This window comes from Nicotiana tabacum, chromosome 15, assembly GCF_000715075.1.
Source record: "Nicotiana tabacum cultivar K326 chromosome 15, ASM71507v2, whole genome shotgun sequence".
Classification (NCBI taxonomy): domain Eukaryota; kingdom Viridiplantae; phylum Streptophyta; class Magnoliopsida; order Solanales; family Solanaceae; genus Nicotiana; species Nicotiana tabacum.
The window spans coordinates 107,495,091-107,509,262 of record NC_134094.1 but is presented as its reverse complement, the minus strand read 5'-3'; the positions used below and the strand labels follow the sequence as shown (position 1 = coordinate 107,509,262).

The following is a 14,172-nucleotide window of genomic DNA, read 5'->3' as shown; positions in this document are numbered from 1 at the left end:
CAATGAACCGGGACGCTACTACGTCAAGATCCATTAAAACTCCAGACCCCACATTCTGTGGAAATTAATTAAATCTCATAGTTGACTAATGACTTCTATGGTATGAAGTTTACTTTTTATCCTCTCACACACGTGGAATTCAAAAGAAAAAATAATACTACTTATCTCCGTTCTACTTTACGTGAACTTATTTCTTTTTTATCCGTTCTAAAAAGAATAATTCATTTCCAAATTTAAAAACAATTTTGTTTAAACTTACAATTCTACTCTTAATGAGAAGCTTTTATAACCACACAAATACTCTTGACCCTTTTTGAATTGTTTAGGACCACAAATTCCAAAAGTCTTCATTTTTTCTTAAACTCATTGCCCAGTTAAACAGGTTCACATAAATTGGAACGGACGGAGTACTACTTTGTTCCAATTTATGTGAACCTGTTTGACTGGGCACGAAATTTAAGAAAAAATGAAACTTTTTGAATTTGTAATCCTAAACAAGTCAAAAAGATGTTTAGAGTATTTGTGTGGTTATAAAAGTTTAGCATTAAGAATAGAATTGAAAGTTTAAGCAAAATTATTTCCAAATTTAGAAAGAAATTATTTTTTTGTAATGGACAAAAAAGAAAATACTTATAAATTTATAGTGTCTTCTTTTCCTCTTTGGACACAAACAAATAATACTATACTTTCAAAGTAACCAGCAGTCTCTCATTGTGCTTTTTTCCTCCACTTTCTGAACATGCATTCATCTGGGTATCCAAACAGATGATTGCAAATCTCCAGGTTTTCCGTTTTCTCTTCTGTCATGATTAGAGGGGAAAGTTAAATAATTAAAAAACAATTCCAGGAATAAAGTGGATTCATTGAACCTGGATATTAATTACTTGGTTTCTTGCTTCTCTTCAGGTCAGTTGTTTTTTCTTTTCTTTTTTTGAGTTTCAGAATAACTGGAATCCATTTTTTGATCTCTGAAGTACCAGGACCATCGAATGTGCGTACCTTACTTTTATCTACATTTTACTTTTTGAAAGAGATTGATTCAAAATTTTAAGTTAATGATCATATCCGAGAAAAAAATACTAGGTGATATATTCCCGTTTGTCCAAAGTCTTGGTGGCCAAAGAGGTGCCCCTACTTGTGGAATAGTCGCTCAAGCTAGCCCGAACATCATAGTTATTGAAAAAAAAGAATTTTAAGTTAATGAATTATGAATATGTCTACTTTCATTTGTAATAATGTTTGCGAATTTAATATAGATATATGTCTCTTAAAGATTTTGGACTATATAACTATATAAAGAGAGTTGGAGTTGAAACTAATTGATGCCTCACTAACCCAGAAAAGTGGGACACTATCCTCCTAAAGCATTATGAATTTTTGATTTATTATCTTGTTCTCTGACCATATATGTGTTTCTTTTGTAAAAATGGACAAAAGTTATGAGACATATAACTGTACTTTTACCCTTTTGTAGTTCTTTATAAGTAGAATTATATGGGACCTAAGGCTAAGTGGGTGGACGTTTTATTGTTTATTTTATTGGTGGTCCACTATCAATGGTTTCTAAATAAGGCGTATGGAAGTTGGCTCTAGTCTAGCCAATGCTTGTTTGTTCTGCTAAAATTGGAATAACAAACTTTATTATATTAAGTTATTCCAATAAATTAATCTGAACTTCAATTTTGTAGTCAGTTTATGACCTCTTTTACTTAATTTAGCATTTTCTTCATCCTCCATCCAAACACTTTTGCTGGAAATCTTACATAGAGAAATCTGAGGTAGTGAGACTAAGGAAATATTAAGCAGTGTTGCGCTTCAGTATAAGTCAAGCACTAAGGCGGGGACCTCATAGCCCATGAGTTCTCTGTTGAATCAAGCGGTAGCAAACAACAAGTATAATCGAAAATGTGTATTAGCTGCTAAGGGAAGCATTATGAATGAATTTATTACTTTGTTCTTGAATTACATATATATTTTTATCTTTTTTCCGCCATTGCGCCTTTTTGTTTTTACTAAAGCACACACTTTAAGGACGCTTTGCGCTTAAAGCCTCAAGTGACCTAGAGCACTTTTTAGAGCTTTCGCCTTTGACAACACTGATATTAAGTGGAGAACATGGCTAAGAAACATGCAAGGAGACAGAGAGTGCTTGTGAGAAAGTAATTCTTAAATCTTGATGCTATTAATGGCTAATCAATTCTTTAGTTAATAAAATAAATCAAGGCTTAAATGAGCTCGATTTATGTTGTTTTGGATTTTGAATTTTGTCCCATCTCTCCACCACTACCCCGAAAATGAAAAAGGAAAAACAGAAAGAAGTTAAAAGAGAACGAGCATAACATTGGAAATGTACCATGAGTTTAGTGTCAAGTCCAAAATTTAGACGATGTATTTGAGTTGTGAGAATATGTTTTGAAATGTATATCTAACTTTATCCATATTTGTTTTTTGCACATGTATATAGGTTCGTTCTGCTTTGGAACCGTTTTGAGTCTCATTTTTTGTGGTGCCTTTGTTCATCTCTACTTAGTTCTTTAATTTTTATAACCACATTTTAAGTGACCTTTAGTAGATGCCTGCATTAGAATAGGCATCAATAAGTTCTTCAAGCCTCTTTTGAGTTGTTCAATGTTGAACAAAGTATTAGGTTCTCTTTCATGAACTTAAAACTAGAGAAACATTACAACATTTAAGGTTCTATATTCCTCCTGGTGAAAAGTAATGTCCCATGTTAGGAGAATGACCTGCCTAATTCTGATAACATACCAAACTGTAGATGCTGTTACTTTGTGTTGTCGATTGTTCAATCTTTTCATATCAGCTTTATTCAAATTATAGTGGTCAATAACAAATCGTACTTTCTTTAAATCAATGGTTATCGATGATCCATTTGTCTATTGGTGAGAATATAAAATTGTGCTGTAGCTTCTAAAACCAGAATGTGCTAAGCAAAAGCTTACTCTTAGCCCACCACTAATACTCTTCTACATTGAAAACTTTAACCTGTAGTTTCCTGATTATCTATATAATGGACAAGCAAGAACTTTCTAATGTAGTACAAAGTTCAACAAGATTTGGAACTTTATTAGCACTAAAAGTCTTCCTCTTCATTGATCTAATTTGAAAGGGTTGGTGTAACTTCTTATTTTATCACATGGTTTTACTTCTTATTATTGCCTTGATTGTTTTACTAATAAATTCCTAATGGCTGTTAATCTAATAATATCTTGATTTGGCTTAACTAATGAGCTTGAGTTTAGTGGAGTATTTCATTTGGTGATGTAACTCAATTGTATTTCCTCTGCATTACAGGTGAATTAGCTGTTCTTATCTAGCATGGGTCATTCTAGTGTAGAGGCAGAAGAAACCAAAGAGACGGATATCAGAAGTTTTTCATCCTCGCGACATAACCAAACGCCCTATATTCACAAGGTTGGAGTCCCCCCAAAACAGGACATATTCAAGGAGTTTAAGACTACTGTGAAGGAAACATTCTTTGCAGACGATCCACTGCGTTGCTTTAAGGATCAACCAAGGTCTAGGAAGTTTGTCCTTGGTTTACAGGCCATATTTCCAATTCTAGAATGGGGTAGAAGCTATAACTTTGCTAAATTCAGAGGTGATCTTATCTCTGGTCTCACCATTGCAAGCCTTTGCATTCCTCAGGTAAATATAATGCCTGGAGATATTGTACCAATAAAACCAAGATTGTTAGGATCAATACGAATTTCTTATCAAAAACTTTCAACTGTTATGACAGGACATTGGCTATTCAAATCTTGCAAATTTAGCTCCTCAGTACGGATTATGTGAGTTTCCAGCATGCTATTTGTTGCGGAAGCCAAATGTATATAGTGTGAATGAGTCACAACTACTATACCAAAAATTATGACAACCACTAAATAATAAACAAGACAATAAGACAACAATAAAAGAACACCAGAATTTACGAGGTTCGGCCAATTTTGCCTACTTCCTCGGACACAATCAATATTTTATTCCACTCTAAAATTACAAGTGAAATAATACTAAAGAGAGAAGATACAAATGCCTTAAGAAGATAAAAGGCAAATGAGAGGTGTATTTAAATCCTAAACATTAGGCCTCCTTTTATAGGGTGAAATTCTCATTCAAAATTGTCATCCACCGATGTGGTACTTTTGCCAATTTCAACAAATCTCCACCTTGGCAAAATTCCACATCTTCAATTTTCTCTCAATAATAAATTTTGGTTGTGTCTTCATCTTCAATCTTTAGTGTTCAACAATGTTGATCAAATCCAAACAATGTTGAAACTTGACCGCAGTCACCACTTTTGTCAGCATATCAGCAGGGTTCTCCGTAGTATGAATTTTCTTCACCGTGACTCCACCTTCTTCTATGATTTCTCGTACGAAATGATACCGAACATCAATGTGCTTCGTCCTTGCATGATAAACTTGGTTCTTCGCTAATTGAATAGCACTTTGACTATCACAAAAAATTGTAATATTTTTTTGTTCAATACCAAGCTCTTTTAGCAACCCCTGAAGCCAAATTGCCTCCTTCACAGCCTCCGTAATAGCCATGTACTCTGCCTCTGTTGTAGACAAAGCAACTGTTGACTGCAAAGTAGACTTCCAACTAACTGGTGCCTTTGCAAAAGTAAACACATAACCAGTAGTTGACCTTCGTTTGTCCAGATCACCCGCAAAATCTGAGTCACAATATCCAACTACAGACCGATTGCCTTCCTGCTCAAAAACTAACCCAACATCTACAGTACTATGAATATACCGTAGAATCCATTTCACAGCTTGCCAATGCTCCTTTCCTGGATTATGCATATATCTGCTAATAACTCCAACGGCTTGTGAAATGTCAGGTCTCGTACAAACCATTGCATACATCAAGCTACCAACAACATTTGCGTATGGTACCCTTGACATATACTCCTGTTCAGTTTCATCCTTTGGCGACATAGTAGTACTTAGCTTAAAATGGGAGGCAAGTGGCGTACTAATTGGCTTAGTCTTCTTATCTATGCCAAAACGCTTTAGTACTCTCTTCAAATATTCTTTCTGAGATAAACAGAGTTTCTTTGTACGTCTATCTCTTATTATCTCCATGCCAAGAATTTTCTTTGCCTCACCCAGATCCTTCATCTCGAACTCCTCCTTCAGTTGAATCTTCAACTTATCAATTTCTTCCGAATTCTTGGAAGTTATCAACATATCATCAACATATAGGAGAAGATATACAAAGGAACCATCATTAAGTTTGCGCAAATACACACAATGATCGTATTTGCTTCTCTTGTACCCTTGCCGCAACATAAACTTGTCAAATCGCTTGTACCATTGTCTAGAAGATTGTTTCAATCCGTACAACGATTTTTCAAGTTTGCATACTATATTTTCTTTTCCAGCAACTTTGAATCCTTCTGGCTGAGTCATGTAGATTTCCTCCTCCAAGTTTCCATGTAAAAACGCAGTTTTTACATCCATCTGAACTAGTTCCAAATCCAACTGTGCTACCAAAGCCAACATAATTCTAATGGAGGAATGTTTTACAACTGGAGAAAATACTTCATTGTAATCAATTCCCTCCTTTTGAGCATATCCTTTGGCCACCAATCTTGCTTTGTAGCGAACATCTTCTTGGTTAGGAAATCCTTCTTTCTTTGCAAATACCCATTTGCACCCAATTGCTTTCTTTCCCTTCGGGAGATTGGCCAATTTCCATGTATGATTCTGATGAAGGGACTGCATTTCTTCATTCATGGCAATCCTCCACTTATCTTCTTCTGAACTTTGGATTGCGTCTTTATAAGTGGTAGGAACACCATCAGCTACAATTGAGGTTGCACAAGCAACCGTCTCTATAAGACGAACAGGTTTCGTTATTGTCCTTTTTGGCCTGCTGGTTGCTATTGATTCAAGTTGTTGTCGAGGTTCCTGAGTTGGAATCTCCCTTTCTACTGGCTCTTCTTCCAGAGGGTAATCTTCATGAGTTTCCTCCTCTGCTTCTTGTGTAGGAAAAATAAATTTTCCCTCAAACTCCACCTGCTTTGATGCACCACCAGTTTGTTTGACATCTTCAACTGTCATCTTATTTGTTATGGTAGATTCATCAAAGGTAACATCTCTGCTGAATATAATATTCCTTGTCTCTGGACACCATAAGCGGTATCCTTTGACTCCAGAAGTAATCCCCATAAATATAGCCTTCTTTGCTCTCGGATCCAATTTTGACTCTTTCACATGATAGTATGCAATTGAGCCAAACACGTGCAAAGAATCATAATCTACAGCAGGTTTTCCATACCATTTTTCAAATGGTGTCTTGCCATCAATAGCAGCAGATGGTAGACGATTAATGAGGTGGCATGCATATGTAATTGCCTCAGCCCAAAATTCTTTGCCCAAGCCAGCATTGGACAACATACACCGTACCTTCTCCAGTAAAGTCCGGTTCATACGTTCTGCCACTCCATTCTGTTGTGGTGTATTTCTGACAGTGAAGTGTCGGACGATGCCATCATTTTCACAGACCTTATTGAAATGATCATTTTTGTATTCACCTCCATTGTCTGTGCGAATACACTTGATCCTCCTGCCTGTTTGATTCTCCACCATCGTTTTCCATTTGAGAAAAATTCCCAACACTTCATCTTTCCTCTTCATTGTATACACCCACACTCTTCGGGAAAAATCATCAACAAAGGTTACAAAATAGTGCTTCCCACCCAATGAAGGTGTTTTGGAAGCACCCCAAACATCAGAGTGTACATAATCCAAAATGCCTTTAGTATTATGGATCGCTATACCAAATTTAACCCTTGTCTGTTTCCCTTTGACACAATGCTCGCAAAACTCCAAGTTGCAAGTCTTTACGCCTTTTAACAATCCTTGATTAGATAAAGCTTTCAAGGATTTTCCTCCAGCATGTCCCAAGCGCATGTGCCATAGCCTGGTTGCTTCTGCCTCTTTGTCATCACTGGATGTCACTGTTGCTGTCCCAATAACTGTGCTACCACGATAGCAGTACATGTTATTGTTCTTCCGATTGGCCTTCATTACCACTAGTGCACCGGAGCATATTCTCATCACTCCATTTTCTGCAATGATTTTGAACCCTTTTGATTCTAGGGCTCCCACAGAGATGAGATTCTTCTTCAAACCCGGTACATATCGAACATCTGTTAATGTTCTGATCATTCCATCATGGCTCCTTAATCTTATTGAACCAATGCCATATGAGGTAAGAGGGCTGTTATCCGCTGCGTGGATGACTCCATATTCTCCTTCTTGAAAATTCACGAACCAGTCCTTGTTGGGACACATATGGTAGCTACAAGCCGAGTCCATCAACCATATGTCTGATGATGTTGATAACTCTGTTGTAACTAATGAGAAGTCTGAATCATCACAATCAGCTACATTTGAATCCATAATGGCCTTTCCATTGTTATGTCTGGCCTTATTCTTCAACTTCGGACAGTCTTTCTTCCAGTGCCCCTTTTCTCGACAAAAGGCACATTCATCTTTGCTGGGTCTAGATCTCGACTTGGATCTTCCCTTCTTAGTCCTCGTTTGATTTTGAGGACGACCCCTCACAATTAGTGCTTCTTCTTCTCCGCCCTTCTGTTTTTCTCCCTTTCTTTGTTCATAGCTGTACAAAGCCGAACAAACTTCTCTGAGAGAAATTTCGTCATTTCCATGGAGTAGAGTAGTTTCAAGGTGCTCGTACTCATTAGGAAGTGACCCCAATAACATCAAGGCCAAGTCACCATCATCAAAAGTTGCATCCATATTTTGCAAATCTGTGACCAACTTATTGAAACTGGTGATATGTTCATTCATTGTGGTACCAGGAACATAGGTAAAGCGAAACAGTCTCTTCTTCATGTACAATTTATTTTGACTGTTTTTCTTCAAAAATTTATCCTCCAGTGCTTTCCATAATTTACTTGCAGAAGTTTCCTTTGTGTATGGATATTTCTGCTCTCTAGCAAGGTAGGATCGAATGGTACCGCAAGCAACACGATTGATAATTTTCCAATCTTCTTCTCCAATAACATCTGGCTTCTTTTCTTCAATGGCAAGATCTAGCCCTTGTTGAAAAAGAACATCTAGAACCTCGCCTTGCCACATCCCAAAATGTCCTGACCCGTCAAAAATTTCTACCGCAAATTTCGCATTTGACACAATTCTTGTCATAAGCGAAGATGCCAACGATGACGTATTATTGACACTTGATGTAGATTCTTCTTGTTTACTGTCTCCCATTTTGACACAAATATTATTTAGTAGCTGACGACACAAATCAAGATTATTTCCTTTCTGGTGTGGAAGATCAGACTAAGCTGCAACCACAGAGCATACTCAGATAGAACCTTGACTCAGTTACCAAGATAGATCTTTTCTGATGTGGAAGATCAGACTATGCTGCAACCACAGAGCATACTTAGACAGTACCTTGGCTCTGATACCAATTGTTGCGGAAGCCAAATGTATATAGTGTGAATGAGTCACAACTACTATACCAAAAATTATGACAACCACTAAATAATAAACAAGACAATAAGACAACAATAAAAGAACACCAGAATTTACGAGGTTCGGCCAATTTTGCCTACTTCCTCGGACACAATCAATATTTTATTCCACTCTAAAATTACAAGTGAAATAATACTAAAGAGAGAAGATACAAATGCCTTAAGAAGATAAAAGGCAAATGAGAGGTGTATTTAAATCCTAAACATTAGGCCTCCTTTTATAGGGTGAAATTCTCATTCAAAATTGTCATCCACCGATGTGGTACTTTTGCCAATTTCAACAAATCTCCACCTTGGCAAAATTCCACATCTTCAATTTTCTCTCAATAAGTCACAACTACTATACCAAAAATTATGAGAGAAGATACCAATTGAAGAAGGTGGAGGAGGAAACTCATGAAGATTACCCTCTGGAAGAAGAGCCAGTAGAAAGGGAGATTCCAACTCAGGAACCTCGACAACAACTTGAATCAATAGCAACCAGCAGGCCAAAAAGGACAATAACGAAACCTGTTCGTCTTATAGAGACGGTTGCTTGTGCAACATCAATTGTAGCTGATGGTACTACTATACCAAAAATTATGAGAGAAGTTATTGTGGCAAAAGTACACCTCTCATTTGCCTTTTATCTTCTTAAGGCATTTGTATCTTCTCTCTTTAGTATTATTTCCATTGTTATGTCTGGCCTTATTCTTCAACTTCGGACAGTCTTTCTTCCAGTGCCCCTTTTCTCGACAAAAGGCACATTCATCTTTGCTGGGTCTAGATCTCGACTTGGATCTTCCCTTCTTAGTCCTCGTTTGATTTTGAGGACGACCCCTCACAATTAGTGCTTCTTCTTCTCCGCCCTTCTGTTTTTCTCCCTTTCTTTGTTCATAGCTGTACAAAGCCGAACAAACTTCTCTGAGAGAAATTTCGTCATTTCCATGGAGTAGAGTAGTTTCAAGGTGCTCGTACTCATTAGGAAGTGACCCCAATAACATCAAGGCCAAGTCACCATCATCAAAAGTTGCATCCATATTTTGCAAATCTGTGACCAACTTATTGAAACTGGTGATATGTTCATTCATTGTGGTACCAGGAACATAGGTAAAGCGAAACAGTCTCTTCTTCATGTACAATTTATTTTGACTGTTTTTCTTCAAAAATTTATCCTCCAGTGCTTTCCATAATTTACTTGCAGAAGTTTCCTTTGTGTATGGATATTTCTGCTCTCTAGCAAGGTAGGATCGAATGGTACCGCAAGCAACACGATTGATAATTTTCCAATCTTCTTCTCCAATAACATCTGGCTTCTTTTCTTCAATGGCAAGATCTAGCCCTTGTTGAAAAAGAACATCTAGAACCTCGCCTTGCCACATCCCAAAATGTCCTGACCCGTCAAAAATTTCTACCGCAAATTTCGCATTTGACACAATTCTTGTCATAAGCGAAGATGCCAACGATGACGTATTATTGACACTTGATGTAGATTCTTCTTGTTTACTGTCTCCCATTTTGACACAAATATTATTTAGTAGCTGACGACACAAATCAAGATTATTTTCTTTCTGGTGTGGAAGATCAGACTAAGCTGCAACCACAGAGCATACTCAGATAGAACCTTGACTCAGTTACCAAGATAGATCTTTTCTGATGTGGAAGATCAGACTATGCTGCAACCACAGAGCATACTTAGACAGTACCTTGGCTCTGATACCAATTGTTGCGGAAGCCAAATGTATATAGTGTGAATGAGTCACAACTACTATACCAAAAATTATGACAACCACTAAATAATAAACAAGACAATAAGACAACAATAAAAGAACACCAGAATTTACGAGGTTCGGCCAATTTTGCCTACTTCCTCGGACACAATCAATATTTTATTCCACTCTAAAATTACAAGTGAAATAATACTAAAGAGAGAAGATACAAATGCCTTAAGAAGATAAAAGGCAAATGAGAGGTGTATTTAAATCCTAAACATTAGGCCTCCTTTTATAGGGTGAAATTCTCATTCAAAATTGTCATCCACCGATGTGGTACTTTTGCCAATTTCAACACTATTAACTTTATTGATGTTACTAGTCTATGAAAAACCCTTTTAAATATTTTCTTCATTTGAAATCCCAGACTCCAGCTTTGTTCCGCCTCTGGTTTATGCCTTCATGGGCAGCTCGAGAGATATAGCCATAGGGCCTGTGGCTGTTGTATCACTCTTGTTAGGTACTCTACTCCGGAATGAAATTGATCCGACTACAAATCCACATGAGTATCTGAGGCTTGCATTTACAGCTACCTTTTTTGCTGGCATTACTCAGGCTACTCTTGGGATCCTAAGGTGATTAATACAATAAGTACCAAGTTTAGGACTTGTAATATCTTGTCCTTTCATTTCTTTGTTTCATCGGATTTAGTTGTTTTTTTGCTTATTTCTTGCTTTGCTTTCTTGGCAGATTGGGCTTCTTAATTGACTTCCTATCTCATGCTGCTGTTGTTGGCTTCATGGGTGGTGCTGCAATTACAATTGCACTTCAGCAACTTAAAGGTTTTCTAGGCATTAAGAAATTTACTAAGAAAGCAGATATCATATCTGTAATGAAATCAGTGTGGCATTCAGCCAACCATGGAGTAAGTTTTCTTGCCACTAAAGAGCATTTTACATAAGATGTCTTTTATGGATAACTTGAAATTTATTCAACAATTTGCAGTGGAACTGGCAGACAATTCTCATTGGAGCAACCTTTTTAACTTTCCTTTTGTTCGCGAAGTACATTGTAAGAATCCAAAGTTCTATGGACTAAATTTTGTAAGAATTTGGTAGCCTTTAATTTCCTTGGTTCTAAAATAACTTGGCAACCAGGGTAAGAAGAACAAAAGGTTGTTCTGGGTTCCTGCAATTGCGCCGTTGGTTTCTGTCATTCTTTCCACCTTCTTTGTCTACATTACTCATGCTGAAAAAAAGGGAGTCGCGATTGTAAGTGCTTGTCTTAGGCGCTTACTACTTTTTCATTTAATTTTTCTTTTGGAGCATAATGATCTATTTTTAATCATTTCTATGACAACCTTACCAGGTAGGACACATTGAGAAAGGAATAAATCCTCCTTCCGTCAAGGAAATATATTTCACTGGTGACTATCTTTTAAAAGGGCTTCGGACTGGTATTGTAGCTGGCATGATTGCATTGACGGTAAGCAAATTATTTAATGAAATGTTGAAGCAGGAAACCTTGACATATTTCTAATCGATATCTGATGTTTACCTTCTGTTTCATAGGAAGCTGTTGCAATTGGAAGAACCTTTGCTTCAATGAAGGACTACCAGTTGGACGGAAACAAAGAGATGGTGGCGCTTGGAGCTATGAATATTGTTGGCTCAATGACTTCCTGCTATGTAGCAACAGGTAAGACATATTTACAAGAAAATGGAGTATGAGTAAACGTTAATGTATTTTAACTTTCAACACATAGGTTTCATTTTTAAGCAGCCAAATGCATCAATATCAAATCATCTGATACACTATCATATGTAGATGTGTTATGCTCCATTATCAGGGAAACCTAATGGTGTAACAAGAATTCTTCAGTTATGCCATTGTCATTTTGTAATGGTTTGTGTTATGCTCCATTATCAGGGCAACTAATCGATCAACTAACCTCTTGCAGGTTCCTTCTCTCGCTCAGCAGTAAATTACATGGCTGGCTGCCAAACTGCAGTTTCCAACATTGTCATGTCTGCTGTTGTATTCCTAACTTTGGAATTCATAACCCCTCTTTTTAAGTATACTCCAAATGCAATCCTTGCTGCCATCATCATATCCGCTGTACTCGGCTTAATTGACTATGAAGCAGCAATTTTGATTTGGAAGATTGACAAATTTGATTTTGTCGCTTGCATGGGGGCATTTTTTGGCGTGGTTTTTGCCTCTGTTGAGATTGGTCTTTTAATCGCGGTAAGGGCATCCAACAACTTAACTGTTTACTTGAGGAAAGTTACCATCATTCAACAATCAGAGCTGATAGTATTTTATCATTAAATAGGTCACAATATCATTTGCTAAGATTCTCCTCCAAGTCACAAGGCCGCGAACAGCTACTCTTGGTAGGATACCCCGGACAAATGTATACAGGAACAGTCAACAATACCCCGAGGCAACAAAAGTTCCTGGTGTATTGATTGTGAGAGTTGATTCAGCTATATACTTCTCAAACTCTAACTACATAAAGGAAAGGTAGGACTCTTCCCCTTTTTATCCCCCCTCCCCTTCTTTTATATATTTATGGACTACTTCTAAAGTTAAACTTTTACTAATACCATGATATTAAGATGTGTGGTTTTCATTTTTTTGCCTAAAAGATAAGTCCTACTTCAATCTGAAGTTTATATTAACAAGAAATGGAAACTTGACAAGCTAACTTGTTATTCAGGATATTGAGATGGCTAATGGATGAGGAAGAACAACTAAAAGCAGCTGGCCTTCCTAAAATTCAATTCTTGATTGTTGAGATGTCACGTAAGTAGAGTTTACCTTTGTCGCTGAAATTAAGAGCATGTTATCCTACTTATTGGAATCATACACTTAGCGACTCATCGTGTTTCTTCTCTTCTCCTTTCAGCTGTTACTGACATTGACACCAGTGGAATCCATGCCTTGGAAGAGTTGCTCAGAAGCCTAAAAAAGAGAGGTGTTCAGGTAATGATCTTAATTAACTTCATAATTGCTATTTGACTAAATTACTCTTATCTTTTCCTTAAACGAGTAAAACTAATCACTATATGTCTTTTTGGAGTAGTGAGGTCAAAACCAACAAGTTAATGCCTCCTTGGCTTTTCAAAATAACATATCTTGGAACAATATTTTTGGTAAAGCAACAGATAAGAGGACCGTAGGGAATAGTATTTAACCTCAAAAACTACAAATTTGTGTCTAAAAATCTTATCTTCTTCATTTCTTGAACAGCTTGTTCTGTCGAACCCCGGAAGAGTGGTGATTGACAAGCTACATGCATCCAACTTTCCAAGTCAAATCGGCGAGGACAAGATATTTCTCACAGTTGCTGATGCTGTGCTAACCTGTTCACTAAAATTGCCTGAAGAAGTTTAACATTGTAAAGAATGGATGCAAAAGAAGACAAGGGGGGAAAGAAAAATCAACCACAAGTAGCATGAGGGACCAAAATTGAATAGAGTACATATATATAGAGTGATAAATAAAGGGACTGGATTCTATTTTTAGTAAGTGGTGGGATCCTCAGAAGTGATATGATACTAATCCAAAGCAGATGGTGGTCCTAGCCAATTGCGTAAGGAATTCTTATTTGTTTTTTGTAAAGTTTGTACATGTTAGACATGTTAGCCATGCTTTTAACTTTAATGGTTAAAATATAGTCGTCCATAAGAGTTTCCTTGTCTTCCTTGTTTTTGCTACAGGCAATTGTGTACTAATTAAACTCCTTTTGTGATCATAATCTGTAAAATATATGAGATGGTTTGCTGACAACATCTACAAAGTAAGTGGTTTTAGTTTTATAGTTGCTTTTTTTTTTTGGGTCCTATCCTTGTATAATAGATTGTCAGCATTTGATTATTTTCTCTAGCAAGTAGCAGTCATATCTACGATTCACGGATTCGGAAGCTACATGTAGAT

The 14,172-nt window shown here is 36.8% G+C and overlaps 1 protein-coding gene across 10 annotated transcripts; it reads left to right on the top strand.

Moving 5' to 3' along the window:
- Positions 1-616: 616 nt before the first annotated feature.
- LOC107761432 (sulfate transporter 1.3) lies at positions 617-14,025 on the top strand. Of its 10 annotated transcripts, none has more exons than XM_075231092.1 (15): positions 663-783; positions 975-991; positions 3,313-3,666; positions 3,761-3,809; positions 10,658-10,865; positions 10,981-11,155; positions 11,236-11,301; positions 11,388-11,501; positions 11,599-11,715; positions 11,802-11,928; positions 12,191-12,477; positions 12,566-12,756; positions 12,953-13,038; positions 13,142-13,218; positions 13,486-14,025. In XM_075231092.1, exons 3-15 carry the CDS (start codon positions 3,337-3,339, stop codon positions 13,627-13,629), a joined length of 1,971 nt encoding a protein of 656 aa, XP_075087193.1. In that variant the 5' UTR covers positions 663-783; positions 975-991; positions 3,313-3,336; the 3' UTR covers positions 13,630-14,025. The 10 variants fall into 10 exon arrangements, with proteins under 10 accessions (XP_075087189.1, XP_075087194.1, XP_075087190.1 ...); XM_075231097.1 differs by having other exon boundaries at positions 11,388-11,505; positions 11,603-11,715; XM_075231090.1 differs by having other exon boundaries at positions 907-991.
- Positions 14,026-14,172: the final 147 nt, after the last annotated feature.

Bases quoted from the DNA above. Each gene is read 5' to 3' on its own strand.
- LOC107761432 (XM_075231088.1), top strand. From the start codon at position 3,337: ATGGGTCATTCTAGTGTAGAGGCAGAAGAAACCAAAGAGACGGATATC. The intron at 11,156-11,235 runs GTAAGTTTTCTT...AACAATTTGCAG, and splicing joins GGCATTCAGCCAACCATGGA to TGGAACTGGCAGACAATTCT. The intron at 11,502-11,598 runs GTAAGTGCTTGT...CAACCTTACCAG, and splicing joins AAAAAAAGGGAGTCGCGATT to GTAGGACACATTGAGAAAGG.